This window comes from Triplophysa rosa, linkage group LG12 (genome assembly GCF_024868665.1).
Source record: "Triplophysa rosa linkage group LG12, Trosa_1v2, whole genome shotgun sequence".
In the NCBI taxonomy this organism is placed as follows: Eukaryota; Metazoa; Chordata; class Actinopteri; order Cypriniformes; family Nemacheilidae; genus Triplophysa; species Triplophysa rosa.
In genome coordinates, this window is record NC_079901.1 from 22,437,997 (window position 1) to 22,464,868 (window position 26,872).

The window sequence follows — 26,872 nt, forward strand, 5'->3', positions numbered from 1 at the left end:
TATTTTTATCATTCTGGTTTAACGTTTTTAGTTATGAAACAAAGGTAGCAGCAACCAAGGAGCCTCTTTGAATCCTATTTGCATTGTATTGATACAGTAAAGAGCATAATTAAGTTATGGATGCAGCTAAGCAGGTTACGTGTGTAATTTACCTTTCTCAGACCAACTTACTACTTTATCTAATGATAGGTATTATCTAATGATAAGAAGCACATTTTGATACGGATGGGGTTCGTTTTCTAATAAGAATGTGTTACTCATAAGTTGAAATGCATTTCTAGACTAACTTGTTGAAAACGGAATCAGCTTTATTCGCCAGGTATGCACACAAACACACTCAATTTGTTCCAGGACCTTTGAGTACTTCATGCAGTACCACTTGATATAGACGAATGTAAATACTTTAAATACGCACTTAACTTATAAGTTTTTATATGATTAAATTAAAATATATCAAGCGAAACTTGTAATTCAGCATCGTATAAATTACTATGGTATAACTTAGTATTGTGTAAAGTACATTTCAGCGTTAAGCCACTGGAGGGCCCTGTGGTCTGACTTGAGCTGATGTTGTGCGCATGCGCGCAGCGCCCGCGGAAATTCAAACGCTTGACTGATGATGACAGGGCAGAGAGACGTTTGAAACTCCACAAATCTTGACACGGTTGTTTTACTTAGGTAAGAAAACACTTTTAAAAACAAAAGCTACAAACTAAATTGTATACGTATACTTATATTATACTTTTTGCTCGTGACGTCTTTAAGAAGGTTGGATTTCGTGTTTTTGTTTTGTTCGATCGACCTAACGTACTTTGCTAGTTACGTTAGCTGCACTTCGGCCTCACAAAAACACAATAAAGTTATATTTATGAAAGTCATAACTGAAATTATGTTGACCAACACTCTCAAATGGAAAGTGACACAATGCTGAATATTTTTTTATTGAAATTAATCAATAGTCGTTTGTATTTTACACTTCTTTGTGAGTAACAAAGCTAACGTTGGGTAAGTAACGTTAACAGTTAAGTTAAGTTTTACAGGAAGTAACGTTAAATAGAAAAAAAACGTGAATTACGACCGCCTTTTTGTCTTTGATATGTTGTTAAATTTAAAATAATGACTTATTAAATTTGTTTTTTATCTGTCAAGTGAAAAGATTAAGAAAAAATGGAAAATCAGAAGAGACCGAGAGATCCACTGGATGAAAATTCTTCAACCTCTAGTGGTAAGACTGTGTCACCTGTCACCTGCTTTGTCATGTTATACAATGTGGTTGTGTCTATAAGTCCAGTATAGTAGTCACTTACCTGCATAAACAACATTCATTACCCTTCAGTCATTTCATTATGACTGCATGTGCAGGCTACATTGTTCAGTATATTATTTCATAGCATAAGATTTGTTTGGTTGATTTAATCATGCGCAATAGATATTTGAATAGTACATAGACTTTTAAGATTTAATGCAACAAAAATGAATAAGTAGTCATTTATTGGGTACATTTTGCATTAACTTAAAGTAGACGTTACAGTGTCAAAGGCGCAGTGGTTAAACCGACAACCTTTCAGTTACCAGTGCAGCTCTTTAACTAAAAGGATCGTGACACAAACTGTATAATGTTTTCCAGAATTGGAAAATGTGTTGAAGAAAAGGCGACTAGCTGCAGGAGAAGAGAACCTAGACCCCACAAAATCCCCCGCCAGGACCCGCTTGAGATTGACAGAGCTGGAAGTAAAACCGGACACCCCAGCCATAGCTTCCATACGCTCCAGGGTCCAACAGCTCAGCCAGAGACGGGATGGTGACAATTCAGGTTTTCATTTTGTAAAATCACTTTCATACGTAAAATGAAGACTAGTTATGTATAACATTTATATATTCTTTCAATGCATACTCTGCCTTGCCTCCTAAGATTTTTAACACTTGCAGCGTGTCATTTCATACTATCTCTTTTTCTGTGGATGTTTCTTAATCAAATTTCTTGTTTTTATGTGGCCAGGTGGAACTGGTCTCATCCAGCGCTGCGTGTCTGACCCTGGGTCTGAGGGTTCTGCTAGACCTATATCCTCAGATATTTGTCGTATCGGTCAGTATTTTCCCATGCAGGCTATTTCTCACAACACACTTCTTTTCTTTTGCTTTCCATTGAAGTAAAGGTGAGCCTTAAATGAGGATCTTCCTCTAAACCTATGTATTTTTACGAAAGGTGATGGCGAGTTTAGTTCCCGCCAGCAGCGCTTCAAACCACCAACCCCTCTGAACAGTCCCGGTCGCCTCACCCCCTGCACACGCAATCTCTCCAGCTTCGTGCACGGCATCCAAAAGCAGCTAAACGCCACAGTTACACCCAGCAGTAAAGAAGCCTCCCGTATCCGCCAGGTATGTTTCCTCAGGCCCTGTTTTCTATTAAATGCCTATTTAAAACTTTTAGAACGAACAAGAGGATGTGGGTGAATTCATGGCATCACTGTCTCTCGGTTGCAGGCTCGTGTGGAGGAGTTGCGTCTATTAAAGGTTCAGCCTGTGGGAGAGAACATGTGGTTGAAGAGGAGTTTGTCTGACTCTTCTCTTACTGAGGTGAGCCAATCAGCCTAAGACGTTTATTAGGTTGCTCTTACCATATTGAGACATGTGTATTTGTTCTTGTCCAGTTTTTGAGCAATTTAGAACTTTAGATCAAATACAAAGTGTCCCCACTTTCTCAGAGGTGGTCTCCACCCACAACCTCACCCTGGATTCCCAGGAAAACTCGAACACTCCAATGGCCTTCATTACAGCCCAGGAGTGTGAGCATTGAGACAGTTTGTTGATGTGAATTTATGTGGATATAGGGTCTGTGTTGCCTCTTCACCTTTTTTGTCACGTGGTTTTGAGGTTTATCTTAAATTTGCTTGTCACCACTGGGCCAAAGGGATGTAATTTGCACACGCTTGGGGGGGGGGTTAGCTTTTTGACCATGAAACAAAGGCTAAATTTAACCTTGAGCTGTTTTACAGGAGGAGCTAAAGGAATCAGAATTCAGCTCCTGTGAGGTTGATAGTAAGGTGGTGGAGGGAAGTCTAAACATCACGCCACCACGTACTGAGGAGATTCCCCACTTTGACCTTAATTCCTCAGCAGGTAAATGTGCTTCATGATTTATCGCTTGGATTTAACAAACCATACATAATGAGCGTGTAACCACATTGTTAAAGGAACAGTTCACCCAAAAATATATTTTTTGTCATCATTTACTCACCCTCAAGTTGTTCCAAATCTGTATAAATTTCTTTGTTCTGTTGAACACAAAAGAAGATATTTTGAAGAATGTAGGACAGCAAATCGTTCTGGGGCTCTTTTGACTACCATTGTCATTTTTCCTATGTGGGTGGCCAAGAACTGTTTGGTTACACGCATTCTTCCAAATATCTTTCTCTGTATTCATCAAAACAAAGAAGTGTAAACAGATTTGGAACAACTTAAGGGGCGAGTAAATGGTGACAGAATTTTCTTTTTTGGGCAAACTGTTCCTTTAAGGGACACAATATAATATTTCTAGGTTTTAGTCCCATATTTATTGTGGTCTCAAATGTTTGGACTGCAATATTTAATCATTTTTAAACTGATCTTCATTATGAATTTTCCTTTATTAGAACCTTCTGCTTTGAGCACTTCTGCTCTTATTGACGAAATGTTTGAAGATGTCTTGCAACACGCAGACAAGGAAGATGAAGATGGAGAGAAGGAATCAGAGGAAGAAAAGAATTACAACAATTCATCAGGACTTGAAACGGAAGATGAACCAGAACCAGACACGGTTGAATCAAATCCGACTTCTCAAGAAGATAGTGAGATGTGTGAGGAGAATGAGGAAACTTTTGATGGCAGTTCTGCAGTTGATGAAGAGCAGGAACTCCAGCCTGCTGATAGAGGTGAGGGAGAGATGGAGCAGAAGATGGACAACACCTCCGTGGGTGCCGAAGAAGACTTCCTGACCCTGCCGCCCAGATGTATCCTCTCTCCTCTCAGCAAATCAGTGGAGGCTGTTGTCACACCAATGGTATTATTCTGACAATCCTGATTGGTTTACATTTACATTTAGGCATTTTGCACAGGCTTTTACCCGGAGAAACTTCCAAATTATGAAAATCACAAGCGTTTTATCATACAAGAGCCAACTATACTCGAATAGCATCCCAATGCTTAGCTTAAATAGTATGTAGCCTACAATACACGAAAAGCTTGTCTATTTTTTCATAATTATTCCTTTTTGCATATAAAATGAAACCCCAGCAAGTGTTTTACATTTGGATTTTCTCTTGGGAAGATATAAATGTCAAATATTTTTACAGATACACGCACGGTTCAGTTACAACATTGATAAATGAAAAAAACGTGTTACTGTTTTTTAATCTTACTACAGAAGATTGAAATCACTGTGGCTGAGCCATCAATCCCACCGGTCTTACCTGAAGAAGAGTCCCACACAGCTGATGTTCCACCTCTGTACAGGTGCACCTCCCTCAAAATTACCTAAGATGCTTTGTTCATTTTTGTTGTCATTTTGTATCTCTGTTAAGAATTAGTAGTAATTATACAGTGTGTGGTATTAATTACACATTTTTTTATGTCATAAAACATGTGACATTGTTATTTATTGGAGTTATATTTTGATTGACAGCATCGACGCCTACCGCTCGCAGAGGAAGATCCACCCTCCCTCCACTCAGAACATGACCAGTGGAGTTCAGAAGCAGGTTCATGAGAAAATATGCCCAAAACAGCCCATCAACACCAAAGAGAGAATTAAGGTTTGAAATGCAGTGTTTAGATACTACACCTTAAAGAGAGAGTAGACACCATATTTAATTTAAGGAAACTTAGGCTGTCCTTTTCGAAAACTGGCATCGTCACGTGTACTGTTGTGGGTCAGACTGTTGTTAAATGTTTAAAATTAAATATGACATCTGTTCTGACTGAATAAGGTGTGTGGATTATTTAGCAAGATCTTTATCCTGACCTGAGCATGCAAGTTTGTAAGGGGTTGTCGTATTTTGTGTATTAAGACTTTGAATGAGGAGGCAGCCAAGTTACAGACGATCATCACGCAGACACTGCAGGCTCTGAGTTGCTGCAGTGATGAGGAACATGGGAAGGGTTCCCTGCAGGAGGCAGAGGCTGAGAAACTTCTCCTAGTTTCCTGTAAGTTGAACTCCTTTTAGTGGCACACATTTCTCTGCTGGAACCCTCTGCAAAGTTCTGATGTCACATTGAGAATACATGGTCTAATTGTGCTCTTTCCCCTAAATGCAGGCGAGAAGCGGGCAGCATTACTGGCAGAGGTCAGCAGACTTAGGGAGGGTGGGTCTGGAGAACCGGACTCCCATAATGCACCTCAGCCTTGCAGGGGCACCGTTAGCATCAGCAGCATCCAGCTGCCCCTCAAGGTGGAGTTTGTGTGCTCTGCTCGCACAGGTACGAGTGATTATTTATTATTGAAAGCTTGAATTTTCAATGCACAATTTGTAATACTGTTTTGTTTGCCAAGGTCGCCCGATGCACTACTTCTTTGTTCTGATTCGTTATGGTGCGTGTAACATCGTGGCAACACCATTGGCTACAGCTGCAGATGCCCAGAATGGAGACACCATCACCTTTCCAACCTCCATTACACTGTGAGTGCAAACACCGCATGCCACAGTTGCTTTATACTCAAAACACACCATGATGAAAAAATGGTGTTTAAAACAGATGTCATTTACTCTGGTTTGAATGTTTTCCTTGCTAGACAAGACATTCGTTCCAATTTTGAGATTGACATAGAAGTGTACAGTTTGGTAGGTACCGTTTTTTTGCTAGTTCATACCTAGTTATCACCTGTCAGGGTTGTTATTGTGTATTTATGTGTTTTCTGTGTTGTAGTCTAATACTCAGAGTAATACCTGCAGCCTTACCACTCAGCAGTTCCGCAGCTCAACAAAGTCAAGGGTATGTACATGTCATCCTGAACCAACGGCTTTTTTTACTTTAATCAATTTTAACAGGGTGTTTGTGTCTTTAGGTGACCCCCAAGAAAATACTCCACAGCATCACGGTATGCTTCTAATTCTTTTTATTTTTAATTCATTGTTTTCAAATTTGAGGGGAAGGAAATTAAAAGTATTGAATGTTACACAACCTCAGCTCTAAAACACTTTTCTTACTCTCTCTAGAAGTCTAGCCAGAGTGGGACATGTAAGTATTATTAGTTATCTAATATACAGTATTTGTCAGCCATTGGTTGGTCCTCCGAACAGTGACGTTTTTCTTTTCTTCGATATAGCTGCTACTCTGCCAGGTCTGAGCGTCCAGCGTTCTAGTAACTTCAAACTAGTGGGCTCTCACAAAGTCACATTGAGCTCACTGGGACAGAGCAAGTTTCCTCTGGACAAGGTATTGATACATACATAGAAACTGGGGTCATGTACAATAAGTGAGATGGGCTTTGAAATAAAGTGCGTGCGTGCCCTCACATAACTGTTATAACAATTTGAACTAGCTTTATATACGGTAAAAGCAATAAAGTGTTTAGCCAAGAACACGTGTGTGTGTGTATAATTTTCTCACCTCTGATTCATGGACACTTTCTTTTTTAAAGTCAATAAACTTGTCTGTCATTTTATTGAGATCTTATAATCTCAAGTTATTTTAAATCTCAGGCCTGAAGCACATCTTCACATCAGCATTTGGGTGAACGGTGTACTGAGGGTCTTTTTTGTGTTTGCACTGTGGTGGGATGTAATTGGGTCTCTGTCCTTCTTTCCTGTGTCTCTCCACTCAGATGAAATTTGAAGGGAAAATCAGACGACTCCTTGGCGATGAGTTTCAGGAAAAGGTGTCACACTTTCTCCTTCGTTGTCTTCTTTTGGTCAAGTGGGCTTTGCGCACTCTGTGTGTTGTTTGTTATTTATTAATTTAATATTCTTGAGTAGATGAAAAATTGCAAGCCTTTTCTGTTTTGAATCATTACAATTCTTATTGTAGTCTTTGTTCATGCAGGTGTAATTATTTGAGGTATCTGTCATTTCTTGTCTGAAAATTACATCGTAGCAATTGGTTATTTAGAATTATGTGACATTATAATCCATGGTCATGATTAGACTCAGATGTTAAGTGACATTCACAGCTGTTGTTTATACTGTAATCACACTAACGTGTTTGTTGTTTTGTGTAGGTTCCGTTTCTTTCTCCTTTAGAGGGCCACATCTATCTGAGGCTGCACAGTGAGGGCCACTCCAATGTCAAGCATCAGGGGTTTCTGGTGGGTTGATGTGTGTGCATGTGTGACTCATGCCTTGTTTGGCTGGTTTCATCAGCTGCATTTGGTGCCAGATGAATGTCATCCCTGTGTTCATTTGTATATAGGCAAAAAGCCATAACACAGTTGCAAAATATATACAGTGTATTTGCAAAACAGATTTTAGTTTATATTGTATTGTCTGTGGAGGTTTGGTTCATAAGTTGGCAAAGTCATTAAAGGGGTCATATGACACGTCCAAAACGAATATTATTGTTTGTTTTAGATGTAATGCAATGTGTATACACGATTTAAGGTTAAAAACGCTGTATTTTCCACATACCGTGCATGTTTGTATCTCCTCTTTGCCCCGCCTCTGAAACGCGCAGATTCTTTACAAAGCCCATCGGTCTGAAAAGCGAGGTGTGCTATGATTGGCCAGTTAACCAGTGTGTAGTGATTGGTGGAATACTGCAAGCGTGTGAGGGAAATGTAACGCCTCTTACCATATTTGGAACATCAGGTTCCAAAGCAATTGTACTGACAGGTACGCCCACCTTACTTGCGTATACATTTGGGCGGTCTTAGTCAACTCATACCACGAACTGACGTAGATTTGTGGGGGTGTGATTACACGAGGCGTTTCAGGCAGGTCTGGTTGAGCATTCGCTTTTAGATAGAATGCATCTTTTGTTCCGACACTTTAATTTTTGCAATTTTACGTATCTAATACATGCATGGGCAACTTATAACACACCAAAGACACAGAAAAACACGTATTCGCGCCATATGACCCCTTTAATTGCTTTAAATGTATTAACGTTTTTTAGAATAAGGGGTAGTAGATGATGACACCATTAGACCTGTGTTTTTTTATGATATTTGTTTAGTAATTAGTATTTCTCTTCATGCAGACCATGTTTGAGGATGTGAGTGGTTTTGGAGCCTGGCAGAGGTTATACTTCTGTCTGGAGGCAGGACATCTGCTCTACTGGAATCATCCTAATGAGATGGGTGACACGGTGGGTTCTTGCAACGAGAATTTCATATGAATTTAATAGCGCAGAACGTGTCAATCTCTTACCTTTTCTGCTCACTAATGTTTTTCTGTACTCTTTCACTCTTCCAGCCATCAGATGGCAGTTTCTCTCTCTTTGGCTTCTGCAGCGTCAGACCTGTGAAGAGAGAATGCTGTGCGCGGCCGGACACGTTTGAATTGGTAGAAACTAACACCCCAGAGCAGCAAGACAACCAGACCTTAAAGAAGTAATTCATCCATGTGTTTCCTTAGAGATATTCCATGAGTTTTCCCTATTTCTAAGCCGAGACAATATTAACAGTCCTAGTAGTTTTAATGTCTTCATTGTATACAGAGGTTTGGATTTAATTTGTGTGTCAATTAATCTCATTCAGGTCCTGGTTTTCAGCAGACACACGAGAGGAAAGGACCGAATGGATGGAGAAACTCAATCAAACCTTACTGGACTTTCAAACCTGGAACAGGAAGCCTGTTTCTAACGACAGCGGAGCTAGCACATCCTCCATGAGCGGGACCTCTCGTGAAAGCATACTGTAAAATAACACTAACCTGTATCACACTAAGAAAGTAGGTCAGAACACATCATATCTGCCACTTTCAAAGAACATGAGGATCTTATGAGAAGAAACTCAGGAGCAGTCCGAAAGTAAATCTGTAATGCTTGTTATTTTAATAATGCATTATAATCTGCTTTATTGAGATTTGTTAGTACATATGCATGTTCTGCTACAAGGGCCACCAGTCCTGCTCCTGGAGGGCTACGGTTACTGAGTTTAGCTGCAACTCTGACCAAACACAACTGAACCTACGAATCAAGGTTATTCCATATCTTGAAAATGACAGGCAAGTGTGTTTGATTTGGGTTGAAGCTAAACTCAGTAGGACAGTGACTCTCTAGGATCAAGACTGGACACGCTTGTATTACTTTATTACACACGTACAGGATATATGTAGAGTATATAATATGGTAATATTTCTGATCTGATGTTAATTATTCTTCAAGGTTGAGGGTTAAGCCATGCACGCAGATGAAACAGTCTGATTTGCATTATATATTTTTATTATTTTTCATTTACTTTGGCAACACTTTATGTGACTGTCATACTGCAGTCTTCATATGGAAGGGAGAATATCGTTTTTATTTGTATGTACAGTTACACTATATGAAGTACGTCATGAATAGAAAGGATGATTTCTGCGTTTATCTTCACATGACCTGATTTATACGGATAATTATTAAAAAAATGTGGGACTACATAGCCATGCGTTATATTCTCTGGTACACTAACATTGGGAGGCAGTTGACCAGCAGTGTTGTCAGTTGTGTCATGATAGCAACTTGACCTACGTAACACACATGAAAATGACTTTTACTGTTGGTTTAAACACAGATGATTGTGATATGAGGTTCTTGGGTGAAAATTTGGAAATCAACATTACAGAGCTGTTCATTTTATAGCTTTAACCTCCATTGCTTCAGTAGATGAGTTGTCTCTAGAGTTGTCACTTTGTATCAATGTGCTGTGTTTCTTTGTCCCATGTATGTGTTCCTTCCAAGAGTCTCCTATCCTATTGCTGCAGTTGAACTCTAAAATATCCTGGGAAAGGTACCATAAAATAAATATGGTTATTAAGGCCTGTTGTATTGTTTTTCTTTAGTTATAGTTTTATTTATTTGTAAGTTCAATCATATTTATGAGGCCAAATGGTAGACATTTCTGTTTATTAAAGATGCACCTATATGTAAATGTTGGCTGATAACAATAACCAATCATTCTTGAACATTGGAAGACAATAACCAATATATTGGCCAATATACCTAAATATATCATTTTATGAGACTGAACATTATTTTTTTCCCCCTGAACATCATGAACCAAGCCTTTACACTAATTAAAGATTGTTAAACTGTTCTGGTATAATGTTTATTTAATAAACAAATTAAAGATGTTCTTCCAGAGCAACCCAGAAAGGTGCCGTAATAGCCACATGTCTAACAGGTCTCAAGACAGAAAGTATTCAGACAGCAGTCGGTTTCAAAAATATGCTTTTGTTCCTATAATTTACACATTGATAAATGTATACATACTGGGTCAACAATGTTTTGCTAATAAGTGAATGATCACGACAGAAAGACAGTATTGTACTGGATTTAACTGTGAGCAGCGTGTAGCTGAAGTGGTTCAACCAGAGGAAATGATTCATAATTTATTGTCTATAATATATCTGCCTAAATTTTATTATCGGCCAATACCGATATCAGTAAAAATGACCATTTATCGACCGATACCGATATGACCGATAATTTATCGTGCAACCCTACTATTTATTATATTAGAGAGCTCATGACTAGTTGAACCTGGTATTCATTATTTAGTATATTGAACTTCAATGAACCTTTCAAAAGAAACCACACAGGTAGTGTTTACAGCATGCAGACCTAATATAATGAGTTTTTTTTTTTAAGAAGTGAGGTATTGTTGTGCGTGCGAACTGAGGCCAATCTGCTATATGACAGTGTTGATCTAATGTGTTATTTACTTTATATGGAGCATCTCCTAGTTCTAATGAACTGTTGTCAATGTCAATAACACCTTCCCATAAACATGCAAATGTTCTGACACACACAGCTCACAGCTTTGGATTACAGCAAGTGTATTACTCACTTTTTTAGTTGCTCATAGTAAATGAAAGCATGATGGGATACAGTAACCTGGGTTTCATCTGTGTTTTATCTCTGGTGAGTGAGTTTTAATGTACTGTACATTTTTAATGTTATTGCATTAGACAGTTTTTAAATTAAATTAAATTAAATTAAGAGACCTTTTCAAAATTCTTTTCAGTTTTTCTGAATTTACTATTTATATGCATGTTAAAATGATCATTGTTTCATTCTGTGAACTTCTAAGAATTTTTCCTCCAAATTTCAAATAAGAATACTGTTTCTATTAGCATTATTTTCAGAAAATGAAAACTGTAGAAACAGGTGAAAATAACAGAAAAGATGCTCTGTATTTTTTTCAGACCTCAAATACGGCAAAGAAAACAAGTTCATATTCACCTTTTAAGCAATACAACAGTAATATTTCTACAGTGCATGTATTTAGGAAAGGTTTAAAAAAATGAATGCGATAACCTTGATTTTTATCACAGTTTTCATGTGTCTTGTCATGCTGTCAGTCTTTCACATTGCTGTTGTTCAACAGACCCTGGACCGTAATGGGCACAATACATCTATAGTAGAAATGTTGATTAAATTTTTTTTGGAATGGTCTCTTTTTCCACGGCTGTACATTTTAACACAACTAGAAAAATATAGATCACAGTATCTGTAAATTGAATTGTGCTAATGAAGAGAAAAGAATGTACTGTACTATTCCTTAAAATTAATAATTTGAGTCTGTAGACTTAAAAAGATGTAACTGCTCTCGGAAATTCAATAATTCCCACTTCAACCCGGTAACGTCAAGTAACGTCTGGATTTAGTAACATTAAAACATTTATCTTACTAATGATTTAGTAGCATTAAAACATTAAAAGTATCAGCTAACATTAAAAGAGCACCGTTCCATAAATTATTTCCGGGTTTAAGTGAATTATCAAATTTCCGAGAGCATGTGAAGGCAGCATTAGTCATGACTTTTCATTAACATCACATTATTTTATCTGAAGTTCTGTGCTTATGCAAATCAATGTAACATTTTCTTACAAATATTTTTTGCCTTATTCTTTGTACATGTGATTTTTACACTCCAGGTAAAGACCACACCCCAGTTTGCGGCAGTCATTGAACAGGTAAGACATTAACATTTAGCAGATGCTTTAATCCAAAGCAATTTACAAATGAGAGAGGATTTTGTCTTAGAAGACAGAAATAAGCATAATAGTCTACAAAGCTAAAACCATTATTTGGGGACTTCTGTATTGCTGTCCCTCCAGCTCTTTTTAAAACATTTGGTTTAAAATAAAGCCCGTCTTTCAGAATGCAACAACTCCAAGGACCCAAAGTGTTTTTCTGATGAAGATCTTTCCAAAAGCATCGGCCGGTTTGATCAGGAGAAAGAGGGAATGGATGATTCCCGCTGTCAACATCCCAGAAAACGATAAAGGCCCTTTTCCAAAGGAAGTGGTGAAGGTGGTCTTTGTTCTGCTCTTGTTTATCATGTCACAAAAGGCTGAATTTCTATCATCATGTTGTCCTGTATGACTTTCTTTCATGTAACTTACAGTAAACGGCTGAATGTAAGATACCTGGCTTCAGTCAACATTCACTGGAATTGCGTCTTTTTCTATACAGCAATAGTCAATGGTGACTGGAGCTGTCAGTCTTTAACAATCAGCTTCTTTTTTGTGTTTCACAGGAGAAAGACATAAAAGTTTGGAACAACATGAGAAAACAATGACCGCATTTTGATTTGCTATAAACTATCCCTTTGTTTTGTGCTCCACAGATGAAGTCCACTGCAGCTGATTTGATGAAAATGGTTTATTATGTCACAGGCCCTGGAGCTGACCAGCCTCCCGTTGGTCTGTTCAAAGTGCACAGACATTCAGGCATGTTGTCTGTCACTGACAAACTGGACAGAGAGGAAACTAAAGAATACATCGTGAGTCATCTGTCATGCTCTCAGAACCTGTTCAGACAGTTATTATACAACATCTGTGTTGATAAATGTTCTTGTATTTTGTGCGTACGGAGCAGCTTACGATTCACGGCTCAGCGGAGAGCGAAAACTACATTGAGAAACCTGCTGAAATCATCATAAACATTATTGACCAAAATGACAACGCACCTGTCTGTACCCACAATCCTTTTAGGGGAGAGGTCCCGGAAAGGTCAAAGCCAAGTAAATGACAAATCTTCAGAAGATATGACCTCAGATATTTCATTATTCTCAGAATTATTATAGTGAATACTGTTCTTTTTTTTTTTTACAGACGTGTTTGTCGTGCAAGTGTCAGCGAAGGACTTGGATGATCCAAATACATTTAACGGCATAGTGCGGTACAAACTGGTGGGGCAGGAACCCAGCGGTGATGCGTTCCACATTGACCCTGTCACTGGAAACATTAGTCTAGCCTCTTTTGGCATTTTAGACAGAGAGGTACTAAAACTCAAACATAGACAGAGAGACACTAGAGAATATGTTTAATTTTTATGGGAATACGACGGTATGTGTCTATCTCTGTCTCTACACAGACTTATCCTTTGTATAAACTGCATGTGGAGGCTGCAGATTTGGAGGGACGTGGCTTTTCCTCCACTTGCATGGTTATCATCAAAGTCACCGATAGCAATGATCATGCCCCTAGATTCAGCCAAAACATTGTGAGTTCCCTTTAAACAAACATTTCCTGGAATTTGTTTTTAAAGATAGTGTTGAGTAGCCACAAATCGTTGTCTTTGTGTGTGTGTGTGTGTGTGTGTGTGTGCGCGTGCGTGCGTGCGTGCGTGTGTGTGCTCTGGCAGTATATTGGTACAATGCAAGAACATAAAGTAGGAGAAATCGTTGCAAGGTTGACCGTCACGGATAAAGATGAAACTTTAACTGCAAACTCAATGGTGAAGTTCACCATCATCGATGGCAACGAGGAAGGAGTCTTCAACGTTAGCACCGCCCCCAACAAGATGGAGGGAATCATCACAACAATAAAAGTAAAATGTCCCAAAAACACATTTAATTTTTTTTAAGAAAATCGTTGTCGAAATGAGACTGTTGGTCACCCTTCATGTTTGTGGGTTTCGCAAACATTTAACCACTTACAACCTGTGTTGGGTGTAACTAGTTACTAAGTAATTAGTAACTGTAATTTAATTACTTTCCCCTTGAAAAGTAAAGTAAGGGATTACTCTTATTTTTTCTGTAATTTAATTACAGTTACTTCTGATGTAATTAGACTAAATACTTTGTGTAATATGTGTGTGTGCAGAAGAGGAATTGACATCAAAATTCAAAGTCTAACTTTAAAATCCGTGCTTTAATGTATTATTCTCACATTTATAATTAATAATACTACTTTATGTAGTTTTATATTATTTATTTGAATGAATTAAAAGAGCCGTTTCATGTCTATCCTTGAATCACTTAACTCATCAAGGTTGATATAGAAAGTAATTAGTAATAAGTAATTAAATAGTTTTTGAAGAGAGTAACTTGTTCAGTAATCTAATTACATTATCGAATATGTAATTAGTAACTAGTAATTAATTACTTTTTCAGAGTAACTTACCCAACACTGCTTACAACTAGTATTAAAAAAGCTTGTCAAATAAGACAACACAAAGTGTAAATGCAGTGTTTTTATTTCCTGTGGCAGTTTTGGAGATGTTAAATTCAAGTTGTTTGTGTTTAGGGTCTGGACTTTGAGCAGGGCAGAAACACTTTCTCTTTGCTGGTGGTGGTGGAGAACACAGTTCCGTTTGCTGTTCCTCTGTCCACCTCGACTGCCACTGTCACAATCACAGTGCAGGACGTAAATGAGCCGCCCATCTTCGAACTCGCAAAGAAGCAGGTCCGCGTGGCCGAGGACCTCCCGGTGGGCAGCAGCATCACTAACTACACAGCTAAGGACCCAGATACTGCTAGACAACAGAACATAAGGTCATACAGTACATACACCACGCGCATGCACTACTGTGGCCTTAAGAATTACTTAAGCCACATTTAATATGTGTGAATTCAGAACAAAGATTAAAAACATGTAATATTTGCTTAACAAATGACGTTAAACCGTTTTAGAGGTTTTTTTTCTTCAAAATTACTCTAACCAGCTATCATTTGACAATCAAATTTTCGTGTATGTTAAACTGAGTTTCCAAGAACATTTGTCTCTTTAACTATTAGTTTGATATGTTATCTATTGCAATGACATTTATTCATTGAGTGTGGCTTGAGTGTCCAAATACGTTTCAAGCCAAGTCAACTTTATTTATATAGCGCTTTTTACAATTTTCATTGTTACAAAGCAGCTGTACATAAAACATATTGACTATAAGCACGCACGCACACACACACACACACGCACGCACGCACGCACGCACGCACGCACACACACACACACACACACACACACACACACACACGCATGTTGGGTTTCTATGTTTTATGGGGACATTCCCTAGCCGCAATGGTTTTTATACTGTACAAACTGTATATCATATTCCCTACCCCTAAACCTTACAATCACACAAAACTTTCTGCTCTTTTAGATTTAAAAAAAAAGTTAATTCTGTATGATTTAAAAGCTTGCTTCCTCATGGGGACCAAAAAATGTTGACAAGGATCTGCCACCTGCACTTGATTTTGAAATTCTAGGTATTACTAACTGACCGGAGCACCAAGAACATAGTGAACATGCAGGACTGTAAGTCCACTGTAATCCCTTTAAAATGGTGGTCTTAAAACGTTTTTGTTGTAAGGCCCCCTTTGTGTAGGGTGCTTTGCTTTGTGGTTCCCCAAATAAAGACTTGATGATCTTAAACTTAGAATATTAATTCAACCAAAAACATATTCAATTAAATATTTCTGCAACATTCATTATTTTGGTTTGTGGTCTTATTTTTGATTTCTATATTTCATAAAATGCCACAAAAATGGTGGCCCCCATGGATCCATCTTGGGACCCCCCTCTTTTTTAACCACTGCTTTAAAACCCCTTCAGTCTGTCTGCTCTCACACATTTAAATGTATTAATTTGTCAGATATAAGATGCCAAAAGACATAGCTAAGTGGTTGGAGATCACAGAAGATACTGGACAAATTAAAGTCAGGAACCCCATGGACAGAGAGGCCTCGTTTCTAAAAAATGGAGAATACACAGTCTTAATAGAGGCATATGACAATGGTAATGTATAAAAACTCTACTGTACTCTAAATGTATCTAGAGTTTTATGGTTTAGAGATCGAAATGCTTAAAATAAAGATGTTTTCATTTCTTTGTTTTCTCCAGATGATGAACCAGCCACAGGTACAGGCACACTGATAATCCATCTAAAAGATGTGAATGACAACGCCCCAGTTCTGGAGCAGCCCAGAGCCCAGATGTGTTCAACAGAACCAGAACCTGTCCAACTGACCATTACAGACCAAGACGGGCCAGAAAACAGCCTTCCGTTCCATGTAGAACTGCACAATGAATATCAAAACAACTGGACCGTCATCAACTCCAGTGGTACGACCAGTACACTTAAAAAGCAACACCAAAAGTTTATGTTTTCTAAATGCATCTCTAACTCACTCTTTTTTTTCACAGGAGATGCTGTGTGGCTGTATCCCCTCAGACATCTTGATGTCGGCGAGTACCGCCTGTTGCTGCGTGTGTATGACTCCCAGATGTTATTTCTGGACAACTCAGTCACGGTGGAGATGTGTGACTGTAAAGGCCGTGATGTCATATGCCTCGCTGGCGTGCGCGCTGCGTACGTCTCCACCCTGTATATTTATGTGTTAGCAGCCGTCTTTTGCCTTCTTTGTAAGCAAATGAGTTCTTTATATTTTTATATGAAATCTGAGTATAGAGTATATAGATGAAGGTGGAGTGAGCTGTGTTAATAAAATCTTTTATTCGCTCTTTATTCTTTCCTCAGTGCTGCTATTGTTGCTACTTTTTCTGAAGAGAAAGAGCTGGAAGAAGCAAAAACTGTTTATCCAGACAGATGACAATGACAGGGACAATATTTTATGTTACAATGAGGAGGGAGGAGGGGAAGAAGACCAGGTGAAAGTCCTCTTTTGTATTTTTGACTTTGTGCTGTCCTTTTGTGTGTGTGTGAGAGAGTATATACAAACAAATGTATAGCATTAAAACAAAAGATTGAGATTCTATAATCACCACAAACATGTGTGTGCGTGTGTGTTTTGCAGGATTATGTTATGAGCCTGTTACACAGCGGACCACAGGTTTTCAATACAAACATCACTCCGACAGATTTCTTCTATAGGCAACATTGTGAGGACAATGAAGATATTGGAAACTTCATTAATAATGTATGTATTGAACACGGCCCAGGCACTATGAAAAGGGCTCACACTAAACACGTCTTTATACTGCCAATTATGTAGCGAAGGGATCAATAAAAAATGATTGTTGGCTAAGGTATGGTCATGTTAGTTTGGCAAGAATGTTATTCCAATAAAAGACAATTTAGGAACATCACTTTCACTACATCCATTTGTAATATGTTGCATTATGTGTTTGTATAGAATTTGTACACTGCAGTTGATGACCACCGTTTGGCGCCGCGTGACTCTTTGCTGGTGTTTGGTTATGAGGGTGAGGGATCGAGCGCCGGATCTCTCAGCTCTCTGCATTCCTCCAGCAGTGACGGCAGTCAAGACTACCAGCATCTGCAGCAGTGGGGATCTCCCTTCACAAGACTCGCTGACATGTATAAAGGAGATGATGAGTGACACATGAGCTGAAAGTACAACGTGTGATCGAAGCAAAAGTCTTGATATCATTTTAATCTCGTTGTTGTCTATGGATAAAAAATAGAAAGTAAAAAGAGGTAAAAATTTACATTTCTTTTATTTGTCACTAGTTTATGACACATTTGTCTAAACTAAAAAAAATTGTAAAAACATGGTAAAATGTATTTTTTATTTGTGTACTGTATGTTGTCAATGCTATTCATATTTTCAACATTTTTTGTTTTTTTGCTTGTTTCATAGTTCAAATCTCATGTCTTGTGTCATGTATTATTATATATCTTACATATATGCAGTAGGTTACATATATTTATTAATCCACCAATAAGCTGTTTGTTTTTTCAATATATATAGTGTTTTGAATTTACATTCATCATATATATTGGTTTGTTTCTTAATTATAAAATATGTAGACCTTTAAAGCAGTGATACTGTATATACTTTAAGGAGGTTAAAGAGACTATACTCTAAAGGGATACACAAAAATGACTCCCTCTCTAGAAGTTCCAAACCTGTATATACTGTATTTCTGTTGAGCACAAAGAAAGATATTTGGAAAAATGTTAACAACTGAATGTTGGGAAAAAGTACAATGGTAGTCAAAGGTGCTCCAGTGTTTGCTTTTCTAAATTCTTCAAAATATCATCTTCTGTGTTCAACAAAGCAAAAAAAGACACAATAATTTTTCCTACTATGGTAGTCAATGATATTCCAGAAATCTCAGTTGCTAACATTTTCCAAATAACTTTCTTTATGTTCACCAGAACAAAGAAATTCATACAGGTTTGGCACAACTTGAGGGTGAGTAAACGATGACAAAATGTTCATTTTTTGGGTGGAGTATCCCTTTAAACATACAAAGAATCGCATTCACACAGCTTTCTCATTTGAGACAGTGTACAACCTTTACCAGATCTTGACCAATCACAGATCAGGACCCTCCCTATTGGGCAAGTCTTAGAGAAGGTGTTAACAAATGAACTTTGATCTGTATTTCATGATAACCAATTCCTTTTAAAAGTTGAATTGTGTATGTTTTCTTATGTTTGTTTAATCTTGTGTTGGTTTGGAGTGGTTTGGAAGGGTGTTTTTATATCTGATGTCAGGGTTTCCAGAGGTAAGATGTATGTTATTGTACTTTAATTACTACAGACTTGTGTAAAAATGTTAGTGATAAACCATAATTGTAAATGTTATCTATTCTATACTGCTCTACATACATTCTGTCTCTACATACAATCGATTAGGGCTTTAAATGACACACTTTGACAATAGTTTGTGAAAACGATTATGTTTAGATCATTTGTATTAGCCGTGTCCTTCATTTTGCATGCTCTGTTATTTTGCAAAAAGGTGTATTATGTATACATTATTTATGCTCTATGTAAAGCTTGCTGGTAATAAATATTTACACAATCTGTATTGGTGACAGCATTTATTAAGCTCAACCATTCAACCTACAAGAAAAATGATCAAACTTTTTATTTGTGATAAATATTTTTGTTGTAGTCTTGGTCCCTATCTCTGCATATGTGACAAATCCATTTGTTGCCATGGTTACCTGTGAGGTCACTATTTTGACGTTTTTGTTTAGATGACTCAGAACATGTTTCAGGAAGGACTCTATCAGGTGTTCTTCAAGGAACGCCCCCAGACCCGCCCACTCACAGTCTCCACATCTGCAGAGCTCAAGGAAGCCAGACTGGTCCGCTGGTTTGGGACTGTGGTCAACACACGTCTCCTCCTGGCTGGGGTGAGAGGTTAACTCTAGTTTAACTTTCATAAATAACCCAGAAGACATGAATAACCCTGTAGAACTTCACAAGTTTATGTGTGTCCGAGTTAACACAAATATTCTTCTTCTAAGTTAAACATGCAAAGTATTGAGGTCATACAAAAATTTAGTTTGAATAGTGTGCAGTATGTAATATAATATAAAATATGTATAATCTAATGTTGTGTCTCTTTCTGTCTCTCAGGTTGTTCAGATTTTTAGTGCAGTCTTCAGTGTTCTCTCCACCATTTCTTACACGTGTTTGAGTTTCAGATGCTCTGTGTCTATGACTGCACCCGTCTGGTGTGCCCTGCTTGTAAGTTCTCCAGTTACATTTTTGGTTTTCATGTTTTTTTTCAACAACACAAAAAGATCAAGGTGATGATCCAAGTTTCTTCGTGATACTATTTAGATGTCCCTATATCAACCATGTCTTTGCATCTGTGTTTATGTTTCCAGTATCTTGCCACTGGTTCACTTGCAATCGACGTACAGAGGAAACCAAAAAAGATCAAAGTGAGTTTTCAGTTTTACGTCCTTCAAATGATTCGAAGGATAAACTCAGTTGTTCTTACATTTTTTGTTAAAGCGGCCCTAACACACGCGGTTTCTGCCAATCTCATATTAATCTTGAGTATAGAGTAGTATTGCATACGTCGTATCTTTGAAGAGTATTTAGTTTGATCACATTGATAAAAGATGGATACAGCTGTACGATTATTTCCGAAAGCATACGGCGTGTGCAGGGGGGAGGGGTAGGCTGAACTAAAGCACGTGCGCACCCATTGCCAACAAAACGCAGACATCAGTTTCACTCACCGCATGCGGTTCATGTCCGGCATCTTTTAGTGCTGGGACGCCTCCATATATTAGTTTCAAACAATCTCCAAATCCAGCATTATATCCACCGTTTATATAACATTCATCACCCAAATGCAGTGAACAAACAAACACCTGAACTTCGCGGACGTATGCTCTCTCTCTCTCTCTCCTGCACACAAGTGAATGTGACGTCTGCGCATGCTCCTTCTCCTGCTCTCCTTGCTGCCGCGTGGGCGTGCCGCGTGCTTTTCCGGGAGAATTGTCCAATAAGGGACTAAGAAAAATTGTTACGAAACAGTTTTATATGTTCGAAAAAAACATTCCGAAACCCGTACGATCGCTGGGGGAGTGTATCGAGCACAGAAATACTATGTCATACGCCCAACTCGTTTTTTGACAAGTTGACCATGTTAAGCATGAGAAGACAGCACGTTTAACATTGTAAAGAAGTCAGAATGCATGACACACCGTTGCAGCACCCCTTTAACCTATATAAGTTATATCCTTTGAAACCAGGCAAATACATTTTTTTGGTTAATCAATTTGTTTTTAAAAACTGTATAATGACTTAAGACATTTTAATGTGCGTCCAAAATACTTTTTGGGGTTTCTGAATGGTTGCATTTTAGGTCATGTCTCTGATGGGTCTGAACATTCTCAGTCTGCTGTTTGGAATCTCTTCTTTCATCACCTACACATTGAAGTCCACAGCACTTGGAGACGTCACTACTCAGCAGGTGTGCGTTGTTAGCAAAGCGTGTTATCACTATTTCTGTGTGTATGTACAAAGATGCTAAAGGGTAGAATAAACCACTAAAATTCACAGAACAAATGACGCTTTATACTCTCTCAGCGTATAGGTGTGTATGTGGTCAAGGGCAGCTGTATTCTGTTCATCCTCCAATGTATATTGACAGCCATATATACAATCTTTCTTATTTGGAGAGGTCTGAAGTGTTCCAGCGCCCCCTACAGACAAGACTACAGCAGAGTAATGCAGGTACATACAACAATAACATATTTTCACATACATCATCACACTGCAAAATCTGTACTATTACAAATACAAAAGAATATCTGATTTCTGTGTTATAGAATACAGATGAATTTACAGATCCACTGCTGGAAAGTGAACACTGACACTTCTTGTGCGTGCATTTGTTTGCGTGTGTGCATGTTTGTGTGTGTGTGTTTATGGCATTCTATAATTGTTATTTAAATATGTGATGTAAGTGATATTGTATTCTGTAAATTTGCCAGTTGTATAAGAAATATGTGATATTGCAAATTCCTGAATAGCTTGTACCCTACAACTGCAGCAGCATATGCTAGTATGATATAGCCGGTATCTGTACATTCATAGGGATAAAGTTTATAACAATCAAATTCACCCTCTAACATGATTATTTTTATATTTATGTACAAAACAGTGGTTTTGGAATAAACATTTGATCTTTTTCCTTGTTTTACCCTGTAGAATAACATGTTTGGGTAGCACTTTACATTAAGGTTCCCTTTATGAAGCATTTGTAAATGTGTTACAAATGCATTATAAAGCAGTTATAACTGCATGAATAAAAAGGATTCTAACGAAATACCTTCCAAATAGTGAGCCAGTTTTAACTCACGTGTCATAAATGCTTAATAAATGTGAATACTTCACAGGCATCCAGTTTTCTTTAAAGTGCACTTTCATGGGCTGTCAATACTTCTAAATATATGATTCACATCAGAGATGTAGCCTTATGAGCAAGCATTCTGTTTCTACAATAAATAATAAATAAATGTTTTCTGGTTTTGATTAACTATTGGAAGTAATTGAATCATTAAGAAAGCATCATAAACAAACAAGTTTACAACAACCTTTGTGCGTTTAGTGTAAAAAAGTGATCAAAAGTTTGATTCATTTATCTTGGTAAGCAAGAAAAAACTGCTTTGGATAAACATCATGATCTGAAGGCATTCTGGAGGGCACCGTAAGACATTGGGAATCGGATCAGGTAAGCAACATAGTTTGAAAAGTGACATAAGATATGAAATATACAATAAAAAGAAAAACCAACATAACACCCTACAGTCTCCTGTCTGACAGCCTTTTTGCAAACAACATCAAGATAATAATGAATCTTCCTTCGAGTCAAATAAATAATGAATAAATAGACTTATTAATCATTTATAACACGTGAGTTAAAAATGGCTCACTATTTGGCAGTTATTTCGTTAGAATCCCCCTTTTTATTTATGCAGTTATAACTGCTTTATAATGCATTTGTAAATGGCTTATTAATCATTAATGAGCACATTTATAAATGCTTTCTGAAGGGAACCTTAATATAAAGCGTTACCAGTAATTGTGCACTTTATTTCACAGGGGAAAATCACAAAACCTTTCATCAAAGCTTTCTCTCTAAACTGACTGATGAAAAATTAAAAATTATTCCTCTTTCGCCTCTATAGTTACCCACTGAATATTCAGTTTCACTTAGAAAAACATCACATGACAGAAGTTAAATGCGTTGGAATTGCTCTTTCAATAAGGCATTCACTTTTAAGACATCCATTTGTTACAGTATGTCTTCACAGTGTGCACATGCTGTGCATCATGAGATATGGAATATTCATTTGGTTCTGATGATTAATTTAGCCATGCAGGAAAATATTTACAGGGTGTACCGTACTCCTACACATCACGAATGAAATAAAATTGCTGCATATTTAATTGACCAAATTCTCATACTCCCAATATGTAACCGTTTCATTTCTTCGACAGTTCAGCATCCACATCCTCCTCAGGTTTGAGTGCGTGCCATTGGGCGATGGGTCTTCTCGGATTGGCCAGCATATCCGACCAATGGCGTTGCTCAGTTCCTGAGCTGTTCAGTCCAACAAAAATCTTTCCAATGGCATCGTTTTTTCCGATTTTGTCGTAGTCCAGCACTGTCACCACAACCTGCACTTTCTACGAGGTAAAAAAGGCTGGTTAGGGACCATCAATGTGCTTCTTTTTTTTTAAGATTTAAACTTGAATATAGAAACCTTACCTGAATCTGCTCCGACAACACTTCGAAGCTAAATGATTCATTGTAATACGGGTTCAGTGTGTTTTTCTTAGTTGTAGTTTTCTTTTTCTTCAGTCTTTTGCCGTTCTGCATCAGGTGGATTTTCACATAAGGGTCTGTAATACACAGGAGGTAAATTCAATGCAGGAATTTTTCCTGTTTTCTCCTGTAATAATTTTGCACTTTCAAACTCACCTGATAGACCGCCCACATCCATTTTTTTGAGGTTTTTGGCCTCCAGAATAACAACAGTGAGTTTTCCAGCAGTGGGGACGTAGCGCAGTGACAAGCAAATATCACCCAACCGCTCCTGCTGTTGAGTCGATAACAAGGACGAGTTATTATTTCTCTTCTTCTCTCGAAATCAGCAACTTTCTGCACAATTTAACAACCAATGGCTTATACTGTAAGTGACCTTGCTAAAGGCAAACTATTACCTACTTTGTTATATCCTATCCTGGTCAAAGTGGTAGTTCACCCAAAAAAACTGTTCATTACTCACCCTCGTGTCATTACAAACCTGTATGATTTTCTTTCTTCTGCAGAACACAAAAGAAGATATTTTGAAGAATGTTTGTAAAAAAACAACACCCCATTTACTTCCGTTATATGGACATAAAACCACTGAGACATTTCTCAAAATACTTGCTTTTTTGTAAGAGTAATACACAGGTTTTGAATGGCATGAGTGTGAATGAATGAATTTTTTGCGTAAACTATCACTTTAAATCTATCTGGTGCCAAATGTGCTGGTCAACTATAATGGTCTTTGTAAAACTGGTTTACCATGTTAGTCTTGCTAAAAAGCTAAGCATCATGTAGGGGCTTGGCATCTTATTATTACACTTTTCTTTTTACCAGTTAAGGGATGCTAACTTTCCATTTTCATGTTCTTTCCTTCATGTTTTTCAAGATTCTCTCTTACCTCCTCTTTCTCGGCTTTCTGCAGGTCTCTCCACTCCTCCGTCAGATGACTGAAATCCACCTTATTCATCTGCACCCTCACGTCACCAATAGCATCGTGTTTGGAGAAGCGGTCAAAGTCATACACAGTCATGACCAACGTCTTTCCACCAAGCTCTGCGTATGGAACCTGAAAGCAAAGTGTCACAATCTGATGAATAGCTCAAACTGGAATATAGATTTATAATACACTGATCGAGACATGCTAATTCAATGATTCAGCAATCGGTTTGTTTAAAAAGAGTCAATTATTCATGATAAACCGAAAACAATAATCTGGATCAAATATTTTTATTTCACAATGCAAATTAAATGCATTCGTTTTTGTCCTTGTGTCAGATTGATAATTGTGAATCTGTATGTTGTGATCCCTTCACCGGCACTTGTATAATTTACTTCTACAAAGAGAGATGTTTCAAAGATGTTCATGCACAAATAGTGATCATGATAAAAAGCAGCATTAAAGCACTATAAATCAAGTCATATGGACCTTTTAATTATGCTGTCTGGAACTTATGCTCATTGTCTTTGTACATTTTATAAAGCAGTGCATTCATCAAAATGTCTCTTGTACAAAATGTACAAAATGTACAAAACTAACAACATTTAAAGTTGAGTTTTTGTACTAACAAAAACCCAAAAGTCCAGCGCAGGTCGGGAGCCTCCGTAAAACGTAAATTACATTCAACACTATTGGTAACGTGACTAGAAAAATAAAAAGACGGACGTCAACTCCATCGTAAAAATGTGCAAGTAAATATATTATGTCAAATTAGGATTTAAGTTAGGTTGATATATCGAGTGTTACCTTAAAAGTAAAATGTTCATTGAACGTGGGATCTAAGGTTTTGCGGTGAACTTTAGTCTCAAACTTCTTCTTCTTGTCTGGGAGGAGGTAAACTTTCACGTATGGATCTGAGGTGCCACTCATGTCCATAGCAGCAAGGCCTTCGGCCTGAATCACACCTACGATTAACTAAAAAATATATGAAATCAACAGATCAGCAGCTATTAATAAGTATAAGCATATACATGTGTTTTATTTAGAAATTTCTCCAGTTCTTGCCAAAGCATTAACAAAGTTTTTCTCATTAACATGGATGGGATGAGTGGAGCAGGTCATTGATTTGTATTCGTACCGCACTGTCAGTAAAGTTGTAGTCAAGGGTGTAAAGCAGTTTTCCAAGCTTTGCAGTCTGTTTCGACTCTGTGTTCTCCTCCTGGGGCTCAGAATCAGTGCCAGGACGGACAGCCTGAAAATATTCATAATAATTTACCACTGAACTGCTTTATAGCCAATAGCTGATAGCAAACGGTACATCTGAGTGACTTAAATACAAAATAACATCTGATCAACACTTTCCTCTGACAGTACCTGTTTCGTTCCCTCGTCTTTCACGTCTGACATGTTGATACCATTTTTTTCACTTTTCTCTTTCCCACCCTTCTCTTTCCTTTTCTTAAATATAAACTTTCTACAGGCACAGAGGATGCAGGAGATTATAAGGAGGACCGTGAGGAAGCCGAGTGCCACCGGAGCCCAAGATGGCACTGACACAACACACAGAGACAGAAATTACAGCAAATAAATAGGTGAGTGCGTGTGTGTGTGAATACGGATGTGAAAATGTTGATACTCACAATGCACTTTATGGAGCTCATTTAAAAACTTGCTTCGGATTCTAGGAAAAGATCGCTCCGTGGCTGTGGTCTGTGGATGAACTGCAGTGGGTGAAGAAATCGTGAGTCCGAGTATCCGCGGACCATTCTGCTTTTGAGTGGGTGATGTGGACGAGGTAGGACCAGCCTGCAGAGCATCCCACTTGCCCTCGTGCATTCTGAGGATTTGTAACAAAGATTTGCTGCTGTATCGGGAACTCATTAACTCAAGGTGTAAAGGCACAGTTCATATTCAGTGCACACAGCAGGTGACATGATGCTCCTTAACCTTGGGATTATTTTGAGATATGCTGAGTAGAGACTTATTGATTTCCTCTCTATTTACAGTGAAATGAGACACAGAGAGCCCGCGACATTGATACCCCGGAGAAATACTGCTGACTTTAACTTATACCTGAATATGCAGTACAAATAAAAACATGGTCATATAAACACAACAGCGATAAACCTATGGCCAAACAAATCATTCTGCTATTGAAATCTGACATAATAAGTGTTCCTTTAACACGTTCATATAGTTATTATATAAATAAATGCATCATTTGACACAACACATTTGCATGCACGTAAAAGGTGATTATTTAGAAATGGGTGTGTAGACTTGTAAAGAATCACACGTACAAGCACATTATTAATTTAAGAAGAAAGAAAAATTCTTACCTGCAGTTCTGATTTGAGAAGTGCACTTGGAGGGATTGTTAAAAGAGATGAATTTCAAGAAAAAAAACTCTTCAAAACAGAAAGAAAAACAAGTAATAGGGGAGATAGGTTTCTTGTGTGTGTTGGCGAGAGCCAACAAGAAGTAAGAAAATATGATTGAATGAATGATGCGAAGGCACATCCGATGGAAAG

The 26,872-nt window shown here is 37.8% G+C and overlaps 4 protein-coding genes across 6 annotated transcripts; 3 read left to right on the top strand and 1 right to left on the bottom strand.

Moving 5' to 3' along the window:
* The first annotated feature begins 594 nt into the window (after positions 1-594).
* On the top strand, positions 595-10,148 carry anln2 (anillin, actin binding protein 2). Of its 2 annotated transcripts, XM_057348161.1 has the most exons (23): positions 595-678; positions 1,150-1,225; positions 1,628-1,813; positions 2,000-2,086; positions 2,207-2,379; positions 2,485-2,577; positions 2,997-3,120; positions 3,633-4,039; positions 4,403-4,491; positions 4,661-4,790; positions 5,046-5,181; positions 5,293-5,454; positions 5,528-5,654; positions 5,768-5,816; positions 5,902-5,967; positions 6,041-6,073; positions 6,192-6,213; positions 6,302-6,411; positions 6,800-6,853; positions 7,193-7,279; positions 8,170-8,277; positions 8,385-8,521; positions 8,669-10,148. In XM_057348161.1, exons 2-23 carry the CDS (start codon positions 1,168-1,170, stop codon positions 8,829-8,831), a joined length of 2,601 nt encoding a protein of 866 aa, XP_057204144.1. In that variant the 5' UTR covers positions 595-678; positions 1,150-1,167; the 3' UTR covers positions 8,832-10,148. The 2 variants fall into 2 exon arrangements, with proteins under 2 accessions (XP_057204144.1, XP_057204145.1); XM_057348162.1 differs by lacking the exon at positions 6,800-6,853.
* Positions 10,149-10,942: 794 nt separating this feature from the next.
* LOC130563280 (B-cadherin-like) lies at positions 10,943-19,142 on the top strand. The gene is made up of 15 exons (XM_057348725.1): positions 10,943-11,034; positions 12,051-12,089; positions 12,277-12,429; positions 12,746-12,901; positions 12,997-13,141; positions 13,233-13,399; positions 13,495-13,623; positions 13,765-13,950; positions 14,649-14,896; positions 15,997-16,139; positions 16,245-16,466; positions 16,548-16,766; positions 16,882-17,012; positions 17,159-17,281; positions 17,498-19,142. The coding sequence occupies exons 1-15, from the start codon at positions 10,990-10,992 to the stop codon at positions 17,702-17,704; spliced, it is 2,313 nt and encodes a 770-aa protein (XP_057204708.1). The 5' UTR covers positions 10,943-10,989; the 3' UTR covers positions 17,705-19,142.
* Positions 19,143-19,261: 119 nt separating this feature from the next.
* On the top strand, positions 19,262-22,001 carry si:dkey-30c15.13 (uncharacterized protein LOC558731 homolog). Of its 2 annotated transcripts, XM_057348727.1 has the most exons (6): positions 19,262-19,475; positions 19,702-19,812; positions 19,956-20,012; positions 20,948-21,055; positions 21,172-21,318; positions 21,414-22,001. In XM_057348727.1, the coding sequence occupies exons 1-6, from the start codon at positions 19,317-19,319 to the stop codon at positions 21,456-21,458; spliced, it is 627 nt and encodes a 208-aa protein (XP_057204710.1). In that variant the 5' UTR covers positions 19,262-19,316; the 3' UTR covers positions 21,459-22,001. The 2 variants fall into 2 exon arrangements, with proteins under 2 accessions (XP_057204710.1, XP_057204709.1); XM_057348726.1 differs by having other exon boundaries at positions 21,172-22,001.
* A 653-nt stretch (positions 22,002-22,654) lies between these two features.
* syt1b (synaptotagmin Ib) lies at positions 22,655-26,725 on the bottom strand. Its single transcript, XM_057348203.1, has 9 exons — positions 26,681-26,725; positions 25,982-26,178; positions 25,716-25,891; positions 25,480-25,593; positions 25,149-25,316; positions 24,303-24,470; positions 23,573-23,690; positions 23,360-23,493; positions 22,655-23,277 (listed from the first exon to the last, which is right to left on the bottom strand). Exons 2-9 carry the CDS (start codon positions 26,175-26,177, stop codon positions 23,074-23,076), a joined length of 1,278 nt encoding a protein of 425 aa, XP_057204186.1. The 5' UTR covers position 26,178; positions 26,681-26,725; the 3' UTR covers positions 22,655-23,073.
* Between the last annotated feature and the right edge of the window lie 147 nt (positions 26,726-26,872).

Coding starts and splice junctions, on each gene's coding strand:
- anln2 (XM_057348161.1), top strand. CDS start 1,168: ATGGAAAATCAGAAGAGACCGAGAGATCCACTGGATGAAAATTCTTCA. Junction 1,226..1,627: donor AAATTCTTCAACCTCTAGTG/GTAAGACTGTGT, acceptor AATGTTTTCCAG/AATTGGAAAATGTGTTGAAG. Junction 5,968..6,040: donor GCAGCTCAACAAAGTCAAGG/GTATGTACATGT, acceptor TTGTGTCTTTAG/GTGACCCCCAAGAAAATACT.
- si:dkey-30c15.13 (XM_057348726.1), top strand. CDS start 19,317: ATGACTCAGAACATGTTTCAGGAAGGACTCTATCAGGTGTTCTTCAAG. Junction 19,476..19,701: donor CACGTCTCCTCCTGGCTGGG/GTGAGAGGTTAA, acceptor TCTGTCTCTCAG/GTTGTTCAGATTTTTAGTGC. Junction 20,013..20,947: donor GGAAACCAAAAAAGATCAAA/GTGAGTTTTCAG, acceptor GTTGCATTTTAG/GTCATGTCTCTGATGGGTCT.
- syt1b (XM_057348203.1), bottom strand. CDS start 26,177: ATGCACGAGGGCAAGTGGGATGCTCTGCAGGCTGGTCCTACCTCGTCC. Junction 25,892..25,981: donor TGAGCTCCATAAAGTGCATT/GTGAGTATCAAC, acceptor GTGTTGTGTCAG/TGCCATCTTGGGCTCCGGTG. Junction 23,494..23,572: donor GGATGTGGGCGGTCTATCAG/GTGAGTTTGAAA, acceptor TGTGTATTACAG/ACCCTTATGTGAAAATCCAC.
- LOC130563280 (XM_057348725.1), top strand. CDS start 10,990: ATGATGGGATACAGTAACCTGGGTTTCATCTGTGTTTTATCTCTG. Junction 12,430..12,745: donor TTCCAAAGGAAGTGGTGAAG/GTGGTCTTTGTT, acceptor TGTGCTCCACAG/ATGAAGTCCACTGCAGCTGA. Junction 13,951..14,648: donor GAATCATCACAACAATAAAA/GTAAAATGTCCC, acceptor GTTTGTGTTTAG/GGTCTGGACTTTGAGCAGGG.